The sequence below is a fragment of the Manihot esculenta genome, chromosome 2 (assembly GCF_001659605.2).
Source record: "Manihot esculenta cultivar AM560-2 chromosome 2, M.esculenta_v8, whole genome shotgun sequence".
Classification (NCBI taxonomy): Eukaryota; Viridiplantae; Streptophyta; class Magnoliopsida; order Malpighiales; family Euphorbiaceae; genus Manihot; species Manihot esculenta.
The window spans coordinates 10,336,124-10,356,510 of NC_035162.2; the positions used below are offsets into that span (position 1 = coordinate 10,336,124).

The following is a 20,387-nucleotide window of genomic DNA, read 5'->3' on the forward strand; positions in this document are numbered from 1 at the left end:
AATTATTATATAATATCACTTTTTTTTTAATATGTAAAAAATTACATTATAAGACAACTAAATATAATAAATAAGTAAATTTATAAAAACTGTTCATTTAAATTAAGTTACGATTTTAGTCAATGTTTTATTTTTATTCATTACAATTAACTTATTGAGAGCAAAAGCCTCGTATATTATTTTCTTTCTAAATAAATAACTTCAAAATATTTATATTTCACATGATAATTTTATTTAGGTAATATTTGGTATATTTTAATGTAATTAAATTTATTTATTAAGTTTTAATAAAAAATAATATGTATTATGTGTGTTATGGCTCGACAACTTAGATAATAGAAATATGAACAATCTATTTGTACTTTCATATGTTTATTATATTTGAAAACTTTTTAAAAATTAATTACTCAAATTTCAATTCATACCTTTTTATTAAAATGACGTATTTGCAAATAAGTTTTACAAATTTTTTAAATAATATTTTAGTAAAATATAGATTAGTACTGTACTTTTATTTAGAAAATTTAATTTTAATAGTATAATGATATTTGTAATTTTTAATTTGATAGTTTTTTTTGAACTCAATTAGATAGTGTTTACATAATAGAAAATATTGAAAATTTATAATCTAATTGAAATGTTTATATATATATATATATTGAGAAATAAATTCATATTATTTTTTAATATTTATTTTATAATTTATTTACTTGAGTTTACTATCTTTATTTTGTTTTCTATTGTTAATTATATTGTTGCAAAATAATTAATAATCAAACAATTAGTTTATAAAAACAAATTTTTGATAGAAATTTATATGGGTAAATGTGAATTTTACATTTGTACACTAAATTTCATGACTTAATTATTTAGATTAAAAATTAAGAAATTTAATTTGATGATTATGAATGGATTTTTTTTTTATATTGTGATTTAGCCAGAAAATTGAAAAGCTCAATTATTATTTTTATTTAAATTGATCAAAATTTATGTGTCAGTTTAAATGAAGATTAAAAATAAAGTAAAATTTAAAATTTCTAATACACACATGAGTGAAATTAAAGATTAATCCAAATTTCTATTATTTTTTTTAGAAGCAGTCCTATTATTTTATTATGTTTAGCGTTGGTCAATTTTATTTTTTTCTAAAACTCCACGACGGTTCGACTCGACTTGGTTCTCATACTTTTCTCCGTTTGCACAGATTTATCATTTATAGATCTGTAAGGATTCCAGCTATCAACTCACTCCTCCTGCGCTGCCGGAAACCACCACCACTGAGACTCCGCGGCCGTCGTCGTCGTCGACCGCTGCCTTACGCTACTGCCTGATTCAGTGATTCGTAAGTGGACTGTCCTCCTCTTACTATTTCTCAACTTGCATCAGATTAGATCTAGGAGTTTCTTGTGATTTGTTCGAACTGGATCGTGTCGTGGATAATACGCTTGAATTTGTGCTAGGTTTTGTGAGCAGATTGGCGATTGTTATGATCTAGTTCAATTTCAGTTCGCTTTTGCTCAGCTAAATACATATGAGATTATTTGATACGGTTTTTGAGTTTCTTTGGAATTCTTATTTTCTCGTATTATAGAGGAACAAAGGCCCTGAGTACGGATCTTAAGGATCCGTTAACTTATCCTCCCGAGTGGCATCTAATCGCTGATTGCTATTCTTCTTGTTTTATGATTGTTTTGCATCGTGGAAGATGTGCGTGCTTTGCACATGAGAAAGAACTGTTGTTAGAGTAACTGGAATCAAATATCTTTCTCTCTGCATTTGGAGTTCATTGGTTCAGAGCCCAGCCATGAGTGGCCACGATTCGAAGTACTTCTCGACCACCAAGAAGGGTGAAATTCCTGAACTCAAGGAAGAACTCAATTCTCAGTACAAGGTCTGTTTTCCTCTGACTCTGTACCCACATACAATTTATATTTCATTCGAACGTTTTCAGGATTTATATTTTGTAGTTTTTTTTTTTTTTTTTTTTAAATTATAATGGAACTTTTTTTTGAAATCTTACAGTAGAATGCATGTGAAGCTGTATTGCTGCACTAATATCTCCTTGTGCAGGATAAGAGAAAAGATGCTGTTAAGAAGGTGATTGCTGCGATGACTGTTGGGAAGGATGTGTCCTCGCTCTTCACTGATGTAGTGAATTGCATGCAAACGGAAAATTTGGAGCTTAAAAAGCTGGTCTATTTATATCTTATAAATTATGCTAAGAGCCAGCCTGATCTAGCAATACTTGCTGTAAATACATTTGTTAAGGTAAGACTAAAGCAAAACAGCTAATCACTAACGGATTTTCATAGTATTATTTCTGTCTTATATACCCTGGCTTTGAAATTATTTGACATTTCATTTTATCTGTTTAATATCTTCAAGAATCATCATTTTAGTATATATAGTTATCATTGCTTTGAAATTGATTAAAACTATTTTTTGTTTAGTTATCTGATCATTTTAGTAACGTTCATTTCAAAGATGTCTTTTATGGTAAAAAAATGAATGATTTGCTGAAAAAACAAGAAGTCATATAATGCATTAATTGCTTGTTTTTCCAAAACGTCTTAAATTGGCGAGCATTACCATGAACAAGACTAAATTTTGTTTATATTACTTCAAATTTTCAAATCATTTTAGAGCTTCTTAATGCATCCAAGTGCTGTTGACGGCTTATCTATTAGAGTTTTCTGCATCTGGTACAACTTGTAACAATCTACTACAAAATTTTCTCATCTACATGGCACCATATTCGTTATTGCGGAGAACAGCTTCAAAGTGTTGTTTTTTAATTCATCTGGATTTACTTTTGTGCCTACCATAGAGGACTTTAGACTAAATTTAAAATGTTTTGCAAAAGGGAGTTGCCCTTTCTCTCTCTCTTTCTTGATGTTGTTTTCTGTCATGTTTTTGGCATTGGTATAACATGCTTCTGTCACCTTTAAAGGACTTTTTATTTTCATTTTTGCAGGATTCACAAGATCCAAATCCTCTTATTCGAGCTTTGGCTGTACGGACAATGGGTTGCATTCGCGTTGACAAAATTACAGAGTATTTATGTGATCCCCTTCAGAGGTGTCTAAAGGTTGGGTTTAAGATTTGATATAAATTTGTGTTTATGCAGTCTGTTGGAATTTATATGTTCAGTAGGTTGCTATGCTTGGATTTTGCATGCTTATCTTGCTTTGTATTGATGATTTGTTTTTTTGAATTTGCTTCTCCTGTCTGATGCCTCCCATTTACCTTCTTTCATGCATTTTTCATGTATTTTAACAGGATGATGATCCTTATGTTCGCAAGACAGCAGCCATTTGTGTGGCAAAACTTTTTGACATAAATGCTGAGTTAGTTGAAGATAGGGGTTTTCTGGAATCTCTCAAGGACTTGATATCTGACAATAATCCAATGGTTGTAGCAAATGCTGTGGCAAGCCTTGCGGAGATTCAAGAGAATAGTAGCAGACCCATCTTTGAGATCACTAGTACCACACTCGCCAAGCTGCTTACTGCTCTAAATGAGTGCACAGAGTAAGTTTTTACAATGACATGTAGCAAATCTTTTCTTGGTTTGATGTGGAGAGACCCATCACCTATGACTATGAGGAAACTGATGTTTTGATCCTTGCTGGCTCTGAGCCTGATATGGTTCAATTGGACTGGTGCATATTGCTTTTTATTTGGGCATGCCAAATGAATGGAGTGAGCTAAAGGTGTTCAAAATCTGGTTATATGCACATGTAGCTGTGTTAAACGTGTATGATGTGCTTTTTTGCTTTCTTCTCAGCCCCTACCTCCTTTTCTTCTCCTAATTCACCTTTTTCTCGGAGTAACAGAAATGCTTTTTTTTTTTCTCGAAGATAGAAATGCTTTTTGTGGGTTCAATAAACTTGCAATATTAGGTACAATCTGTTCTTTGTCCCTCTTGACATTGTGTTGTATTTTGTGCAGTGCCCAATGTGCATACTTGTGTGTGCTATTTCCTAATTATGAAGCATACATGACTCAATTTCACCAGCAAATGAGTGATTCTATGCTTTGAATTATTTTAATCATTAAATGAATTTTTCTGGAATCTCCTGTAGATTTTTTGCTTGGGCAACCTCTTGTTGGTGTATGTCTAAGTTTTTTTTAACTTTTACCTTTTTCAGGTGGGGCCAAGTTTTTATATTAGATGCTCTTTCTAGATACAAGGCGGCTGATGCCCGTGAAGCTGAAAATATAGTGGAGCGAGTTACTCCAAGGCTACAACACGCTAATTGTGCAGTTGTACTTTCAGCTGTTAAGGTGACATGCTTTCAGCGTTTTGTTGCTGTACTGCTTGATTGTTGTTTGCAACTTTGATTGTATTCAACTTGTCTAAACTTAATTTCGTACTTTCTTTTCTTCATTTTTCATCCTTATAGATGATCCTCCAACAAATGGAACTTATCACCAGCACTGACGTTGTTCGCAATCTTTGCAAGAAGATGGCTCCTCCTCTTGTGACGTTACTCTCTGCAGAACCTGAGATACAGTATGTTGCATTGCGGAACATCAACCTAATTGTACAGAGAAGGCCTACAATCCTTGCACATGAAATTAAGGTAAATGGACATAATTATGTCCACTAGTTGAAATATATAAATTCATTTAAAATTCCCACTCGTGCTTCACGTTTGATCATGTTGTATTTGGGAGGTCCTGCTCCAAAAACTTTTTCTTCTATTTTCAGGTTTTTTTCTGCAAGTACAATGACCCAATTTATGTGAAGATGGAGAAACTAGAAATCATGATAAAACTTGCTTCAGACCGAAATATAGACCAAGTATGCTCTTTTTCCTTTTCCTTTCTCTTTTTGGGGAAGACCTGGTGCATTTATAGTTTGTCTTTTTTGTCCAAAGTTTAACTTTTAGTTTGCTTTGATGAACTCTTTTGCAGGTTCTGCTGGAATTCAAAGAGTATGCCACAGAAGTAGATGTGGATTTTGTCAGGAAGGCTGTTCGTGCCATTGGACGCTGTGCCATCAAGTTGGAGAGAGCAGCTGAACGCTGCATTAGTGTCCTCCTAGAGCTGATTAAAATTAAAGTAAATTATGTGGTTCAAGAGGCTATTATAGTTATCAAAGATATCTTTAGAAGATACCCTAATACGTAAGTTGTAGTTTCTGTCACCCCAATGGTTATGATTGTTCTGATTTCCTTCTTAAATTTCGTACTTCCTCTTCCTTTGCAGTTACGAGTCAATCATTGCCACACTTTGTGAGAGCTTAGATACTTTAGATGAACCAGAAGCTAAGGTAATGTGTTGTTCTTCATGTTTTTCCATTATAGATTATGATTCTAGATTTTATTATGCTTTACCATCTTCCTTCTTCTCTTTTAAGGCTTCCATGATCTGGATAATTGGGGAGTATGCGGAAAGAATTGACAATGCAGATGAGCTCCTAGAAAGCTTCTTGGAGAGTTTCCCTGAAGAGCCTGCACAAGTTCAGCTGCAATTGTTGACTGCAACCGTCAAACTCTTCCTGAAAAAGCCGACTGAAGGCCCTCAGCAGATGATTCAGGTTTTTCTTTATACCTACATGATTGTGCTTCAGCAAGTTATGCTCTGTTTACTTTTTCCTTTACTTTGACCTTTTGGCTCCTTAGTCTTTCGACTCCTCCACTTGGCATATCATCTCAAATGTCATGATATTTGATCTTATGTATGCTATATGGAGTAAAGGTTTTCAGCTTGATATGGAACCTTTTTTTTTTTTTTCCGTTCAAAAAGCAGGGGAAGTTGCAATTTGCAGTTATTGCCTCTTCTTTTCTGTTTCTCCATATTTTACCTTTTCAATTTTTGAATTCTATCCTGAGCTGGAAATTAGCTCATCAGATATTCAAACATAGATTGATGAAATTTTAGCAGTGTGAAGTCTAAATTGCAATGTTGCAATATTGTATTATATTTTCTATAGAAATCTCTCTCCCCCAACCCCCGGTGGCTAGCCGCAGGTTGGGGTCAGGCAGGCAACTAAGTGACATTTCAGTTATGTCGCAATTCGTTATTGTCTAGCATTTCTTCATTGGTACTTTGTTAACTTTCCCTCATCATAAGTACAACTTTTTAATCGCCGTTCTTTATTTCGTGGTTTGTTCTTTAGTTACCCGTGGACTTGACATCTTTAAGTCGATTCTCATTATAATACTTTCTTTTCACAGGTTGTTTTGAATAATGCAACTGTGGAAACAGACAATCCTGATTTACGGGATCGGGCATACATATATTGGCGACTGCTATCTACTGATCCTGAGGTTAGTGGTTTTGCTTTTGAAATTCATACTATGTGTTTCAATCCGTTGCAATTGCATTTGCATTTGTCTGCTGGAGGCATGCAGATTACTGTTTGCTGTATTCTTTTTTCTCTTCTGTTTTGGGGTTGGGGGGTATGGAATGGAGATGAGGATAACTATAATAGCTTGTGATGAGAGCCCTGGTATTTATGCCACCACAATATGTGCAAGTTCATTCAGTTGGCTGCATTGCAGTATCTTTATCTGCTTGCTTTGGGCTTCTTTTAATTTCTGAATTGTTAATCAAGCTATTTTAATCCCTTTCAGTGGAAGGACAACTTCTTGACAATTTTGAACCCTATTCAGTATTCTACACTCGTTAAATTTGGAATTTCAAATTTTATGAAATTCCCTTTATAAACACATGCATGCTGTGTTTTACGAAAAAAATAACATTGTTGTCAGCATGTATTCTATTTAGTGAATTTTAATCTTTCAGGCTGCTAAGGATGTTGTGCTGGCAGAGAAGCCTGTGATCAGTGATGATTCTAACCAGCTTGATCCATCTCTTCTCGATGAGCTTCTTTCCAATATTGCTACATTGTCCTCTGTGTATCACAAGCCTCCAGAAGCATTTGTAACCCGCGTGAAGACAGCAGCACAGAAGGCTGAAGATGATGACTATCCAGACGGGAGTGAAACAGGGAATTCGGAGTCACCTGCTCATCCTGCCGATAGTGCTGCCTCGCCACCAACCAGTTCAAGTAATGTACCATCTGCTGGAGCAAAGCAACCGGCCCCTGCACCAGCTTCTCCTATACCTGCAGCTCCTGTTCCAGATTTACTTGGTGACTTAATGGGCCTGGATAATAGTGCTATTGTCCCTGTTGACCAGGCATCTACTCCTGCTGGGTAAGTATGCTGGCACGTATATGATAATTTTCTGCTGAAATTTGTGGGACAGGGAGCATGCAACTCTCTTTTGTAATCACTTTGTTGCGTAATGTTAGCAAAGCCTATTTTAACTTTATCATGCATTGAACCCAGCATAATTTGCAAGCCTTATTTGGAGGCCTAAAATATACTAAGCAGATGGTTGAACTTGTTGCAGTCCGCCTTTGCCAGTTTTACTGCCAGCATCAGCTGGTCATGGCTTACAAATCAGTGGACAGTTAACGCGAAGAGATGGTCAAATCTTTTATAGCATATTGTTTGAGAACAACTCACAGATTCCCCTTGATGGGTTTATGATTCAATTTAATAAGAATACATTTGGTCTTGCTGCTGTTGGACCTCTGCAGGTAGTTTTAACTTCCATTGTTTTGAAACAGTAAGTTTATACTTTTCCCTCATATTGAGTATAAGTTCCCATGTTAATATTGACTGTTAGGTTCCACAATTGCAACCTGGGACATCAGCGGCAACTCTGCTGCCTATGGTATTGTTCCAGAACATGTCTACTGCTCCTCCAAACTCACTTTTGCAAGTTGCTGTGAAGAACAATCAACAGCCAGTATTATACTTCAGTGATAAAATTTCATTGCATGTGTTCTTCACTGAGGATGGGAGGATGGAACGTGGAAGCTTCCTAGAGGTAAGAGGGAGAAAAAATTTGTATTTTCTTTCATTGGACCATCATGTATCCAAGTTGATAAAACACAGTAAATGTGATGATATTAAGTGCTTAATGGGAATGATTGTGAAACCCATTAATTGATCTTCTCTGGAGTATGGAAAAGTTCTGCTCCTTTGATTTCGATCTTTATGTGCACTAAATGGTGAACCTAATGTGTAAGCTCTTTCATCTGTGATATTATTTTTATTATTAGTTTTGTGATATGCTAAACGGAGCCAGTGTTTTCATATGATGCTTCTATACTAGCAGAACTGTCTATAAGAATTGTATGAGGGGGAAACAGAAAGGAAGGAGAGAGGGGGGGGGGGCATGATTTTGGACAGCTTCTTTGAGTATTCATTAGAAGTTGATTAGACATTTAAATATCTCATGTAGGGTTTGGACCTACATCATTGATGCAATAATAGCTACTAGGTTAATAAATCACAGTTCTGCATTTATTTTAAAGCTTCATTTTCATTTAGCATTAAAGCATCTAAAATCATCCATCCATCTGACTATCGGCTATTTGTGCTTTCCTTTTCATGATATTTTCCCTTTCTTCTTAATTAGGGCTAAAATAGATCATAATTTCTAGGCAAAGCAAATACTTGTGTTTTTTCCAATTTGAGTTTAGGTTAGGAACTTCAGTTCAGGAACTACTTGTGTCATTTGTCTGCAAGTAAAAAAAAAATTCAGAGTTGAGTGAAGATGTCTTTTGATTAAAGCTCTTTGTTGTTGTTATTGAAATCTGATATTGCATGCTGTTGACCTTACAGACGTGGAGGTCTCTTCCTGATTCAAATGAGGTCTCAAAGGAGTTTCCTGGCATTGTAGTGAATGGTGTTGAAGCTACTTTAGACCGTTTGGCTGCATCGAACATGTTCTTTATTGCAAAGCGGAAGCATGCCAACCAAGATGTGTTCTACTTCTCCGCTAAAATTCCTCGTGGAATTCCCTTTTTAATTGAACTCACCACAGCTGTTGGATCCCCAGGGGTCAAATGTGCAATCAAGACTCCAAACCCCGACATGGCACCCCTATTCTTTGAAGCTGTCGAGACTCTCCTGACTAGTTATTAGAAATCAGGTTTCCTGTATCATCCTTGTTATTTTTGTTTCCCGTTTTTATTTCTGCAATTTTTGGATGTGTAAAATCTGCTTTTGGTAGTGAGGTTTTGATTGATAATTCTGGCCTTGTTAGTATTTTTCTTTCTATAACATCTGTATTAATCTAAACTTTAGATTCTTCTTGTATGATTTTATTATGAATATTTCCTTTTGGTAGTAACTGAAGCACTTAATTGTTTTTGGCTTGGACCATTTTTTTTCAGCAATTGATGGATCTGCATTCACATATCTAGAGAGATGCTTTTGCTAACCCTCCTATCCGTTTGTTTCATGTTTGATGGATCTTTCCAACTCGGTGGAATTTACATGTAATTATTATTATCATTATTAAACTATGATAGATTCCTGTGAATGCGTGCTTGGCAATTTCACGAGTATCAAAATGAAAGTTGTTCGACTCTAGCCTTTTAAACTAATGAAAATTTGAAATGGCTGTTTGGTAGAGAGATGGCAATAATGTGATGAATTGATGAACTAGCATCACCCAATTGGAAACAGAAATTAACAAGGTGTATAGATACTGCAGGTTAACAAATTTGATAATTTGGCCAAAGAGGAAAATTGGTAAACTCGTCTGGACAAATTATCTTTAAGCATAAAAAATCCCTCAAGTCAAGTGCGTGAGTCCCCTTTTCTTCGCGAATGCTGAGCAGCGTACGAGCAAGAGATGCGGAACCAAAGTATTGTGGCCTTGTGCAAAGGCATTTCTAAACATAAATTTGAAATTTGGAAGCTGCATCTTAATTCTGTTAGTGCATAGATATCTATTCTTCTTGGTGTTTGTAGCAACTGTAATCAGTTCCCACCATACCTTCATCGACACGCCTCTTATTTGGCTGTTTGGAATGCGATGACGAAGACCGAGACCTCATCAACTGAGTTGACTCTTGCGTGTCATTATCAGTACTATGCCGATCCATTTCTACGTCAACCAAGAAATTTAAATGCGTGGTCTTCATTGTTCTGTATGGGATTTTCCAACTTTGGCACCAGTTCCACTTCCCAGCTCTTACATTGAATTTTCGTTAGGTCAAGTTGAAACCTTTCATTCATAGCCAATACTGCTGCTACATGTACAGCATGTTTTAATTTGTTATCCAGTTTATTTCTATTTCCCATTCTCACTTGCCCACAAGAGTCCTACTGCGACCAGTTCATTTCTTTTGTCGATGTCATCTTCTTCACTTTATCTTTCACTGTGACCGCTTGAATAGGTAAAGCATCATAAGATTACTTAAAATGAGACATAACTGATCACAGTTCTCCACTTCTTTTTCTTTTTTAGTTGGTTTTTAAATTTCAAATCAGACGGTTCTTCTTTTTTTTTTTTTCCTTTTTTAAACAATTACTACATATTTAAATTAACGTACAAGAAAATTCAAGTTGATGTTAAAATTAAAAAAATAACACATTGAAGTTTTTTGTTTATTTAATTTCAATTAAAATTTAAACTAAAAAATTTATGATCTTAAAAAAAAATTAGCTTATTAGTTAAATTAGAGATAGAAATTAGTTTTTGAGGCAAATGGACTAATGGTTAAGAAATTTATGTTATTTGTTAAAGCTTATGTCCCTGAGCCTCCAATATTTTGGGTATTTGCCATTCTATTACAGGATAAGAACTTTTTACAACAAAAGTTCAATAACTTCGGTAATTGTTATAATTGCCATGATAATAAACCTCGGTGAGTTTTATGATAAAATGATTTATAAAAAAGATGCCTTTATCGAAATTTTAATTTTTTATGATATAACTGAATTATTAATTAAATTCATGGTTTTCACTGATTATGAAAACAAATTTTCTACTCTGATTTATAGGCATACTCATAATATAATAGATAAGAATATTTGGATTTTAATTCTCGTAGCTACTGTGAACCAAATCAGACTGTAAATGCACGGGCTTTTCTTCATTGAATCATAATTGAAATTGGTCCGATTTAAAAAATATTATTATTTTTTTAAAAATTATATTGATTGAAATACTTAAATTTTTATTATAGAAATAAATTAAAATAACTAGTATAAAATCTAAATTTTATAAATTTATGTATTTTAATATATATAATATTATTATTATAGTTAAAAAACGAATCAACATCAAACTGAAATCAGATCAACATCATTTTTGCAGTCATATTTTAACCAAGATCAATTCGAGTCTAAAACCGGATTAGAACCCAGCCCCATGGCAAGGGTCGTATATAAAGCGAACAGATCCCTACGTCAATCTCAAAATCTTGCCAGTACTTTTAGAAAACTCAAACTCATGTGATGTGATGAATTCAATAATTATTAAATAAAATATTTTCATATAAAATAATATTTTTATTATATACATTTAATAAATTTGTATAAAATTTGATTTAAATAATTATTTAATAATTATTAATTTCATCTTATATAAGATTGATGTGTATTATATGCATCTATTGTACAATAAAATAGGGAGAAAAAAAAAATACAATCCTCTGCTGCTTGGATCTATAAATGTAGAAAATATATAATAGCATGTGATATGAAAAACTAGGTGGTCCAAATCCCACACAGCCTCTTGCTATGATAAACAAGAACACACACACACATGGCATATAGATCTATGAAGGTCAAGATCTTGAATTCATTTTTTTTATTTTAAGATGATTCAATTAGGATCATAAAAGGCTAAATTAATCATAAACACTTACTTAATTCTAATTTAGTAAAAATTTTAAAAATTTAATTAATTTTAATTTTGATAATACTATTTATTATTGACTCTTGAATTCAATTGCTATCATTCAATCACAACATGAAAATTTAGAAAACAAGGGGAAAATGTTTGCATCTATCAGAAAATTTAATAATAATAATTTAATTTCTCTATAATCATAATCCACTAATAGAAGTGTAATGTTGACCTGATTTTGATCCTCTTGCTTTGAAATGAGCCAATTGGCAAATGACCACACTGAAACTCTCTCCCTCTTTTTTTTTTTTTTTTTTTTTTTTGGGTTTGTGTAATTGCTTGTTGTTCAATTTATCCTACCTACCCAACCACCATTAAAACCTAAAAAATTCAGAATCTAAGGTATAGAGAATTACTTGTCAACTATGAAAAAGTCTCTATTTAGATCATCCATCACACTTTTCTTTTTTGGACCAAATTATCTTCCTCATTTGAAGCAATGCCTCACCCAAAATCTAACCTAATCACAATCATTTCTCTTCACAATTTGACTATATGTGTGTTTTGGAATGTATAGTTTTATCTATTGAAACTCCCTTTTTATCTTAATTTATAAATTTGTTAAATAAACTGAAAATGCAATGATTTATACAATGGAAATAATTATTTTATTTGGTCAAATCAACAATTAAATTTCACTTTAAAATAATTCAAAATGTATTTTTTAACATTACATTTGCTCAAATGAAAATTTTATGTAATTTGAAATCTTATTAATATATTTATATATAAATTTATTACTATTTTTTATTTTTAACATTACAATTAAATAATATAAATAAGTTAATTTTAAAAAATAACCTTTTTTCATGAAAAATATTTTTATCATTGCAACCTATTTTTTTCGAGTGAAAGGAGTCTTCAGAATTCAAATAAACATGTGAAAAAAGGGCGCCAATGCGGCGATATGAATGTCATTTGAATATTAATTACAAAATAATTCAAAAAAAAGTTAGGTTTTGATCTAATCGTCTTGAATTTATCTATTATTATTAGATCTCGGAATTATAATTTTTACAGTGGATCAATACAAAATAAGTGGACCTCAACGTCAATGGGCCCCATCGTGGAGCCCACTTCCTCCTTCATGCCGGACGACTATGATTTTTATCCGTCCACGTGGCGTCAGGAAATTTTAGCCGTCCGGTCTGTTTCTACAATGGAAGGGCAATATCGTCATTCAAGCAAGCCCATTGCCGTCAAAAAAAATTAATAATTTTTTCAAAAATCAAATATCATTTCCTCAATCAAATCAGACCAACGTCCACACCCTTCAAACATCCTCATCCAACGGCATCCAACAGACCCAAAAAAAGAAAAAGGAGGGAAATAATATTAGCCGTCAGATCTCACTTCCCTTGCCCAATCCATGGGTTATATAACAAAATATCAGCGTACGCCTAGCACCCCACACAAGCACAATTATCACTTCTTCTTCTTCTTCTGCTCACTCAATCGAGCCTCACTCGGGCCCGATCATCAAAACATCTCATTTTCACCGAAGGTTAGTTTCTTTTCTCAGATCTGATATCTATTCATATTCTGAATTCAGTTTGGATTCTGAGAAAACAGAGGAAACGAAGTGAAATAAGTTAAACCTTTTGCATTGAGCTTCTATTTAAATTTTGTTGAGTGATTGCTTATGTTTACTTACTTGATTTTCTATTCTCCCTTCCTGCATTTCTCTGGCAGCCAAACCGGCAAGATCTGTGCCTGCTTGTCTACTTGTTTGTTTATCTTCTAATTGAAGCTTACTTGTTTGTTTTACTCAACTTGATTGTTTAGATTTTCCGTCTTTATTGATAATTGCTTCCTCCAGTTTCTGTTTCTTTTTAGTTTCAATTTTTTGTGATATAAAATAATTTTAGATCTTAATTCTATGTTTATAATTGCAGTTAGATGACTGTTCTTCAGTTCATTGAATTCGATGAAATTTTTTCAAATTCGATTAAATTTTTTCAAATTTTCTGAAATTTTCTATTGACGTAATTAAGTTTCTTCCATTTCATTTTTGTCGAAGTACTTGTTATTTAAAAATTTTACTGATCCAATTTGTTTATATTTGTTGAATTTTTGCCGCATTTCCAACGGTTTAAATAGATGTTTGAGGTCCTGAAATTATTTCGATGTCGTTTATTTTCAGATAAACAAAAATGAGAGAAATCCTTCACGTTCAAGGTGGACAATGTGGTAACCAGATTGGATCCAAGTTTTGGGAGGTCGTTTGTGACGAGCATGGCATCGACCCTACTGGACGATACGCTGGATCCTCTGATCTGCAGTTAGAGCGCGTTAATGTGTACTACAATGAGGCCTCATGCGGGCGATTTGTCCCTCGTGCCGTGCTTATGGATCTTGAGCCTGGTACCATGGACAGTGTGAGGACTGGTCCATATGGTCAAATCTTCAGGCCTGATAACTTTGTGTTTGGTCAGTCTGGTGCTGGAAATAACTGGGCCAAGGGGCATTACACTGAGGGAGCCGAGCTGATTGATGCGGTTTTGGATGTTGTACGCAAGGAGGCTGAGAACTGTGACTGTCTTCAAGGTGTATATTCTTGTTTGGTTTGTGTTCTCAGTTATTATTTAATCCATTTGATTGATGTAGAATCTACTTCTTGACTGCATTTAATTTCATTTATAATATCCAAGTATAGCGTTTCAAAGGTTATTCATTTCCTACAATATATTTCCTTTGAGTAAGCTCTATGAAGTGCTTTTACAAAAGCACTGAACTCATGAATTGTGATTTCTAGTTACGTTCCCTTGGAATAAATTGGGTTTTCTATTTTTTACTAACTCTTTAGTAATTGAGCCTTGTTTGTTATTTAATTTATAATTTATTCAGTTTTATTTTTCTTCTGTTTGTATAGGTTTTCAAGTTTGCCACTCGCTCGGTGGTGGAACTGGTTCGGGAATGGGAACTCTTCTGATTTCTAAGATCAGGGAGGAATACCCTGACAGGATGATGCTTACTTTCTCTGTGTTCCCGTCACCCAAAGTTTCAGATACTGTTGTTGAGCCATACAACGCCACCCTTTCTGTACATCAATTAGTTGAGAATGCTGATGAGTGTATGGTGCTGGACAATGAGGCCTTATATGACATCTGTTTCAGGACTCTCAAGTTAACTACTCCCAGCTGTAAGTGCATCTTAGCTTTGTGTTCCATTAAAAGTTGTAGATTCTGGTCAAGTGATTGCCATTAATGAAAATCTTAAGGAATGTTTAGCTGATTAACGAATGATGACTTTAGTAAATATTTTGGATAGATGTTTTTCTTTTTTGGGATCAGACTTTGGTTATTTTTGGATGGTATATAAACATATTCAAAGAATGGATCATGTTGATCATGACTAATTCAGGATTTTATGGAAAGTATCCGACAAAGGGGAAAAATAGTGTAAAATATGAAAAATTCACTTTGATTGTATTGAAGCTCTCTCATTTTTTACGGCTGCATCAGTATTCTCTGCTTACCTGTCTCGGGGTAGTGCCATGGTGGCTCTGACATCCTTGGTTGCCTGGTTGCTTGGTTGCTTTCTCCTTTATTTGTGAAGGCATTGGTTACTGTTGCTTTTAGTATTCGTACTTGCTAGTTGCTTCTTTCTTTTATGTTTGCTTTGACTGTTCATTAATGACAAATGTTTGTTAATTGTGACTTGTGAGTTGTGTACTATGCGTATGGTATCAAATGTTGATGTCATTACAATATTTCTTTATCTTTGTGGGTCCTCACTAACAGAGCTCATAATTTCTCAGTGTATATTCTAGTTGGAAGGCATTTACTTTGGTTGATGTTTTTCCCTCTAGTTTCCATCTAAAAATTTGTTGCTGCTCTATGACTCTGCCTAGTTTTTATTTTATTCTTAAGATAAAATTTTAATGCAATTTTACTTTACTTTATATTACAAATGGCTTAGGTTTCATAGTTGATGAAGTTTGCTTGTTTCTTCAAACTTCAAAGACGATCCAAATTTAATTTCCTATACAATTGGCTTTTAAGAACAGTAGATTTGCATCTCATCTCATGAATGGTGGTAAGCCTTTTTGGGTTTTATGCTTCTTGCCTATAATATTGTATTGCGACTTTACTACTGGAGGATGCATATATGCAAGTGTTCTATGTCTCCTTCATTGATGTTTTCATATTTTCTATAACGGATTAACGTTTAAGAAGGTCCTAGTTAAATTTGGCTTCTTGATTGTGACAGTTGGCGATCTGAACCATCTGATCTCTGCAACTATGAGTGGGGTCACCTGTTGCCTTAGGTTTCCCGGTCAGCTTAACTCTGACCTTAGGAAACTTGCTGTGAATCTCATCCCCTTCCCCCGTCTGCACTTCTTTATGGTTGGATTTGCTCCTCTAACATCACGCGGTTCCCAGCAATACCGTGCACTAACTGTCCCAGAACTTACCCAGCAAATGTGGGATGCCAAGAACATGATGTGTGCTGCAGACCCACGCCATGGGCGTTACCTGACTGCTTCAGCCATGTTCCGGGGTAAGATGAGCACAAAAGAAGTGGACGAACAGATGATTAATGTCCAAAACAAGAATTCCTCTTACTTTGTTGAGTGGATCCCCAACAATGTGAAGTCTAGCGTCTGTGATATTCCACCTAGGGGACTTTCTATGGCATCAACCTTCATTGGTAACTCAACCTCAATCCAGGAAATGTTCAGGCGAGTGAGTGAGCAATTCACAGCTATGTTCAGGAGAAAGGCTTTCTTGCACTGGTACACTGGGGAAGGCATGGATGAAATGGAGTTCACTGAGGCTGAGAGCAATATGAATGATCTTGTGTCTGAATATCAGCAATACCAGGATGCCACAGCTGAAGAGGAGCTCGACTATGAGGATGAAGAGGAAGGGGTTGCCGATATGTAATGAACTGTGAGAGGTCCCTTTATCAAATGTATTTTACAGCGTATGATGTCTAAATGTATCTGCTCTTTTCTGTTGAAACCGGGTGAATCATTTCAGTTGTAAAAGTGCCTGTATGGGTGAATCTTTCTAGTAGTCAAAATATAATGTAATATGGGAGGACGAAGAAAGATGTTGTGTAGTATTTGTTTATGGTTCCTTCTCTGGTGTTGCTCTCATTTTCATATTCCTTTAATGATAATGAAGTTTCTTTTGTTTTGTGTTTGAAGCCTCTCCATATGCCTTGGATTTGGATGCAGCAGGAATATGAAACATTATGCATTTACTTTGTCAACCCAAGAATCAATAATTGAGAGAGAGTTGATGGGCTTGCAGTTGTTGGGGAACCTCATGTGATTTGGATGGACCAGGACAGCTGTTTATCACTTATCATGGTTGTTAATGTTGTGTGGTGGTGGCCGTTTGATTGCTCTGTATTTTACAGATGCTTAAGTTAAAGTCCACCGCTCTGACATTCAGGTAATGAGGTTAACTTGATGAATGAAATGTGCGGCCGTTGAGATGAAACTGTCTTCATTCTGCAAATTGACAAGCTTAGCTGGTTGGGACCTCAGTTTTGCATGAAATATGGTCAGTAATCTAATTCATTAAGCTCTCATTAGAATCTGCTTGGATTTTTTTTTTCAATCAAGCAAATTCATTAAGATGCAACTAAATGATCCAACATCAGAACATTAGGCAGCTCATTCAAGTCTTATGACTAGCATGAGAACAAACCTCTCTTTCCATAGCATCAGCAACCAGTTAGTCTGTCGCTTTACCCAAGCAAAGGACATCCACAATCCTCAGTCCCTAGTAACTTGTTTGCTATATTATCTTTATTTATTTTTTAAAATATTATCACATATCTTAACTAATATCATTTTTAGTAATTACAATAATAAAATGTGCTTATAATACACTTATTATTAAACATTTATAAATATTATAACTAAACACTTAAATTACAGGGTCCAACTAACTTATAAGCAAACACTAAATGCAAGTCTAATTTAAACACCTTTAGTTTATTGCAAAACTTAATTTAAATTTTTTATTAGTTGAGCCTTAGCTTAATCTCAGTCTGTTATTCGCATTGGGATTGAAATATATTTCAGTATGTTACAGATGATCTCTGACTTTTAGTTTCTTATCAACCCACCATATGTTTGATTCCATTTGATTTACTTTTTGTAAGATGAATCACTCTCACATAATAAACTAAAGTTAATTTATCTTAATTTTAGTGGAATTTAGAAACAAGACCTTTAATTAGAAATTTGATTTCTTTTGTAACTTAGAGATAATAGATATCAAATCACATTTCCATATAAATGTTTGAACTACCTTTGCTTTTCGTATAAGCAAATGAAGTTAATAAGCCTATTGATTCTTGATGACATACTAAAACTTTTAAAATTGATTGTTATTGATGTTTTGAGATTCAAATAGATGTTAAAATCGATTGTTATTGATGTTTTGATATTTAAATATAAATTTATTTTAGAATATTTTTTGATAAGTTTAATTTATTTTTTTTGTACGTAGTTTTACCGTTTTAAGTTCTAACTTGATTGTTATTTACATTCGAAAGACGTGTTTGAGGGTAGGAGATTTTGATTTCTAAAGCAGCTCTTTAATTTTCGTTTGGCCCGTACAATCTTCTTATTATTTCGAGTCTTTGTTTCTTGATTGATCTTATGAGTAAGTGGAATCAAACTAGGTTCTTGGACTCCTAAGAGCCTCTGCCAAGAATTTATATTATTATTGATTCACGTTTTATAATGGCTCGACTTGATATTAAAAATGGTTTCGTTCATCGGTTAAGTAATAATTTTTTTTTAAATAGAGTTCGGAGATTAAAAGAGTAGAATTTGAAATCTATCAAATTTATTGAAATATACTTACCTACACTTAAAGACGAAATTAAATATATAAGTATAACGCTTAAGTTTTTTTATCCGTTATTATAGTTAAATTCAAAATTAGAATATACTAAATTATAAAATGTAATAGGCAAAAACTCTAAACTTATTACTATAGTAACTAAATACTTTAAAGAGATTTTATACTATAATACTTAAAATGAGCGCCTATTTTAGAAACTACGATTACATCATTCAAAAAAAAAATTCAATTCATTCAATTTATTTTTATGAATTTGCATTTAAAATATGATTTTTTATTATAATATTAATTTGATAGACACAATTTAAATAATTTCTAAATTAATTTTAGATTATAGCTAAAATTATATTTAATCTCAAAAGTTAATTATTTTTATTCAAAATAAAAATATTTGACTATAACCGAAAATAACATAAACGAGTAAGATAATATATTTATTTAAATTTATTTTTTTCTCTACAATTTGAAATAAGAAATAGTTGAAATAATTATTTTAAAAAACTAAATAAATATAAAAGTGTGATAATAATCTTTATATAAAATATATTAAAAAATTTATAAATATATAAATTTAAACATAAAAATTAAGGGGAAAAAAAAGAAGAAAAAGAAGGATAAAGGCATTAAAGGGGAAGTGCATGTTAGTCTAAGGTGCAATGGCAGTGAAATCAAAGCTACGAGCACGTGACATGTATCCACACCGACACTGCCTTTCTTCTCACTCTTCTCAAAAAGGCCAAAGTGATTGCGTGTGCCAGTACGTTTCCTGAATAAATAAACTTAACCACTATTTGTTTTTTTTTTTTTTAAAAAAGAAAAGATGTTTTTTCTTCTTAAAAATTAAAAAATTGTAATGATATTATCGATTTTTTTGTTATTATATTAAAATTTTCTTCACAATTTAATTATTCATACCAAAAATGTGATTCACAAATGAAGAAAAATATTTATTTTATTTAATATTAAGATTAAAATCTAAATCATTAAAATAAAAATAAATTTATTTATCAATTTAATAATTTTAAATTATTTTTATTTCAACAAGTTGAATTTAATTAAAATTGCAATAAAATTATGCATCAGAATTTAAATTTTTTTATAAAAACTTATTTTGATTGATTTTTAATAAATTGTCATATATAAAAATTAAAAAAAATATTCTTTGAACTTGTATTCTCTAAAAATTTAATTGAATTTTTTTTTATTACAAATAAATTTTCAGTGAATAATATATTAGATAACCAACAACCAAATACCTAATTGGCCAATTCAATAATTTCTTATAACAAAAGTTTGAAATTTCATCCACTGAGCATCCGATTATATATTAGCAAAATTCAATTATTGAGTGCTTCTTTAGTTCACCTAACCCTAATCAATCAAGCAATAACCCTAAAACCCTTCTTACTTGTGAGAATCATATGTAAGTTTTTAAATCTAAAATCTCATTTTAAATCCCAAATTTGAGTTTAGTTTTAATTTATAAAGGAATTAAGATCTTATTGCCTCTCATCTATATGGTTACTCACTTAATTAATTGGTAATTATTTTCTCCAACATACTTCCATTATATACATGCAAAAATAAAATAAAAAATAAAATAAAATAAAAATCATGGGACATTGGCTTCAATGATGAGTTCAGTGATGTAACAACTTCTCTTAACTGGATACAACACAATAAATAAAAAGGCAATAATAATAATAATAATAATAATAATAATAATAATAATAATAATTTTTATTTATTTAATAAAAAATAATATTCAAAAATTAAAATAAAAGTTTTAAAATAAATTAAAAAAAGGAGAAGAAAATTAGTA

The 20,387-nt window shown here is 32.6% G+C and overlaps 2 protein-coding genes across 2 annotated transcripts; both read left to right on the forward strand.

Moving 5' to 3' along the window:
• Window positions 1–1,141: 1,141 nt before the first annotated feature.
• LOC110608694 (beta-adaptin-like protein B) lies at window positions 1,142–9,161 on the forward strand. Its single transcript, XM_021747970.2, has 16 exons — window positions 1,142–1,342; window positions 1,706–1,891; window positions 2,071–2,268; window positions 2,975–3,088; window positions 3,280–3,530; window positions 4,151–4,286; window positions 4,406–4,585; window positions 4,714–4,806; window positions 4,920–5,131; window positions 5,214–5,277; window positions 5,365–5,544; window positions 6,185–6,277; window positions 6,756–7,168; window positions 7,368–7,557; window positions 7,647–7,850; window positions 8,651–9,161. Exons 2-16 carry the CDS (start codon window positions 1,805–1,807, stop codon window positions 8,951–8,953), a joined length of 2,718 nt encoding a protein of 905 aa, XP_021603662.1. The 5' UTR covers window positions 1,142–1,342; window positions 1,706–1,804; the 3' UTR covers window positions 8,954–9,161.
• Window positions 9,162–13,087: 3,926 nt separating this feature from the next.
• On the forward strand, window positions 13,088–16,882 carry LOC110609500 (tubulin beta-1 chain). The gene is made up of 4 exons (XM_021749099.2): window positions 13,088–13,236; window positions 13,876–14,279; window positions 14,605–14,874; window positions 15,945–16,882. Exons 2-4 carry the CDS (start codon window positions 13,886–13,888, stop codon window positions 16,619–16,621), a joined length of 1,341 nt encoding a protein of 446 aa, XP_021604791.1. The 5' UTR covers window positions 13,088–13,236; window positions 13,876–13,885; the 3' UTR covers window positions 16,622–16,882.
• Window positions 16,883–20,387: the final 3,505 nt, after the last annotated feature.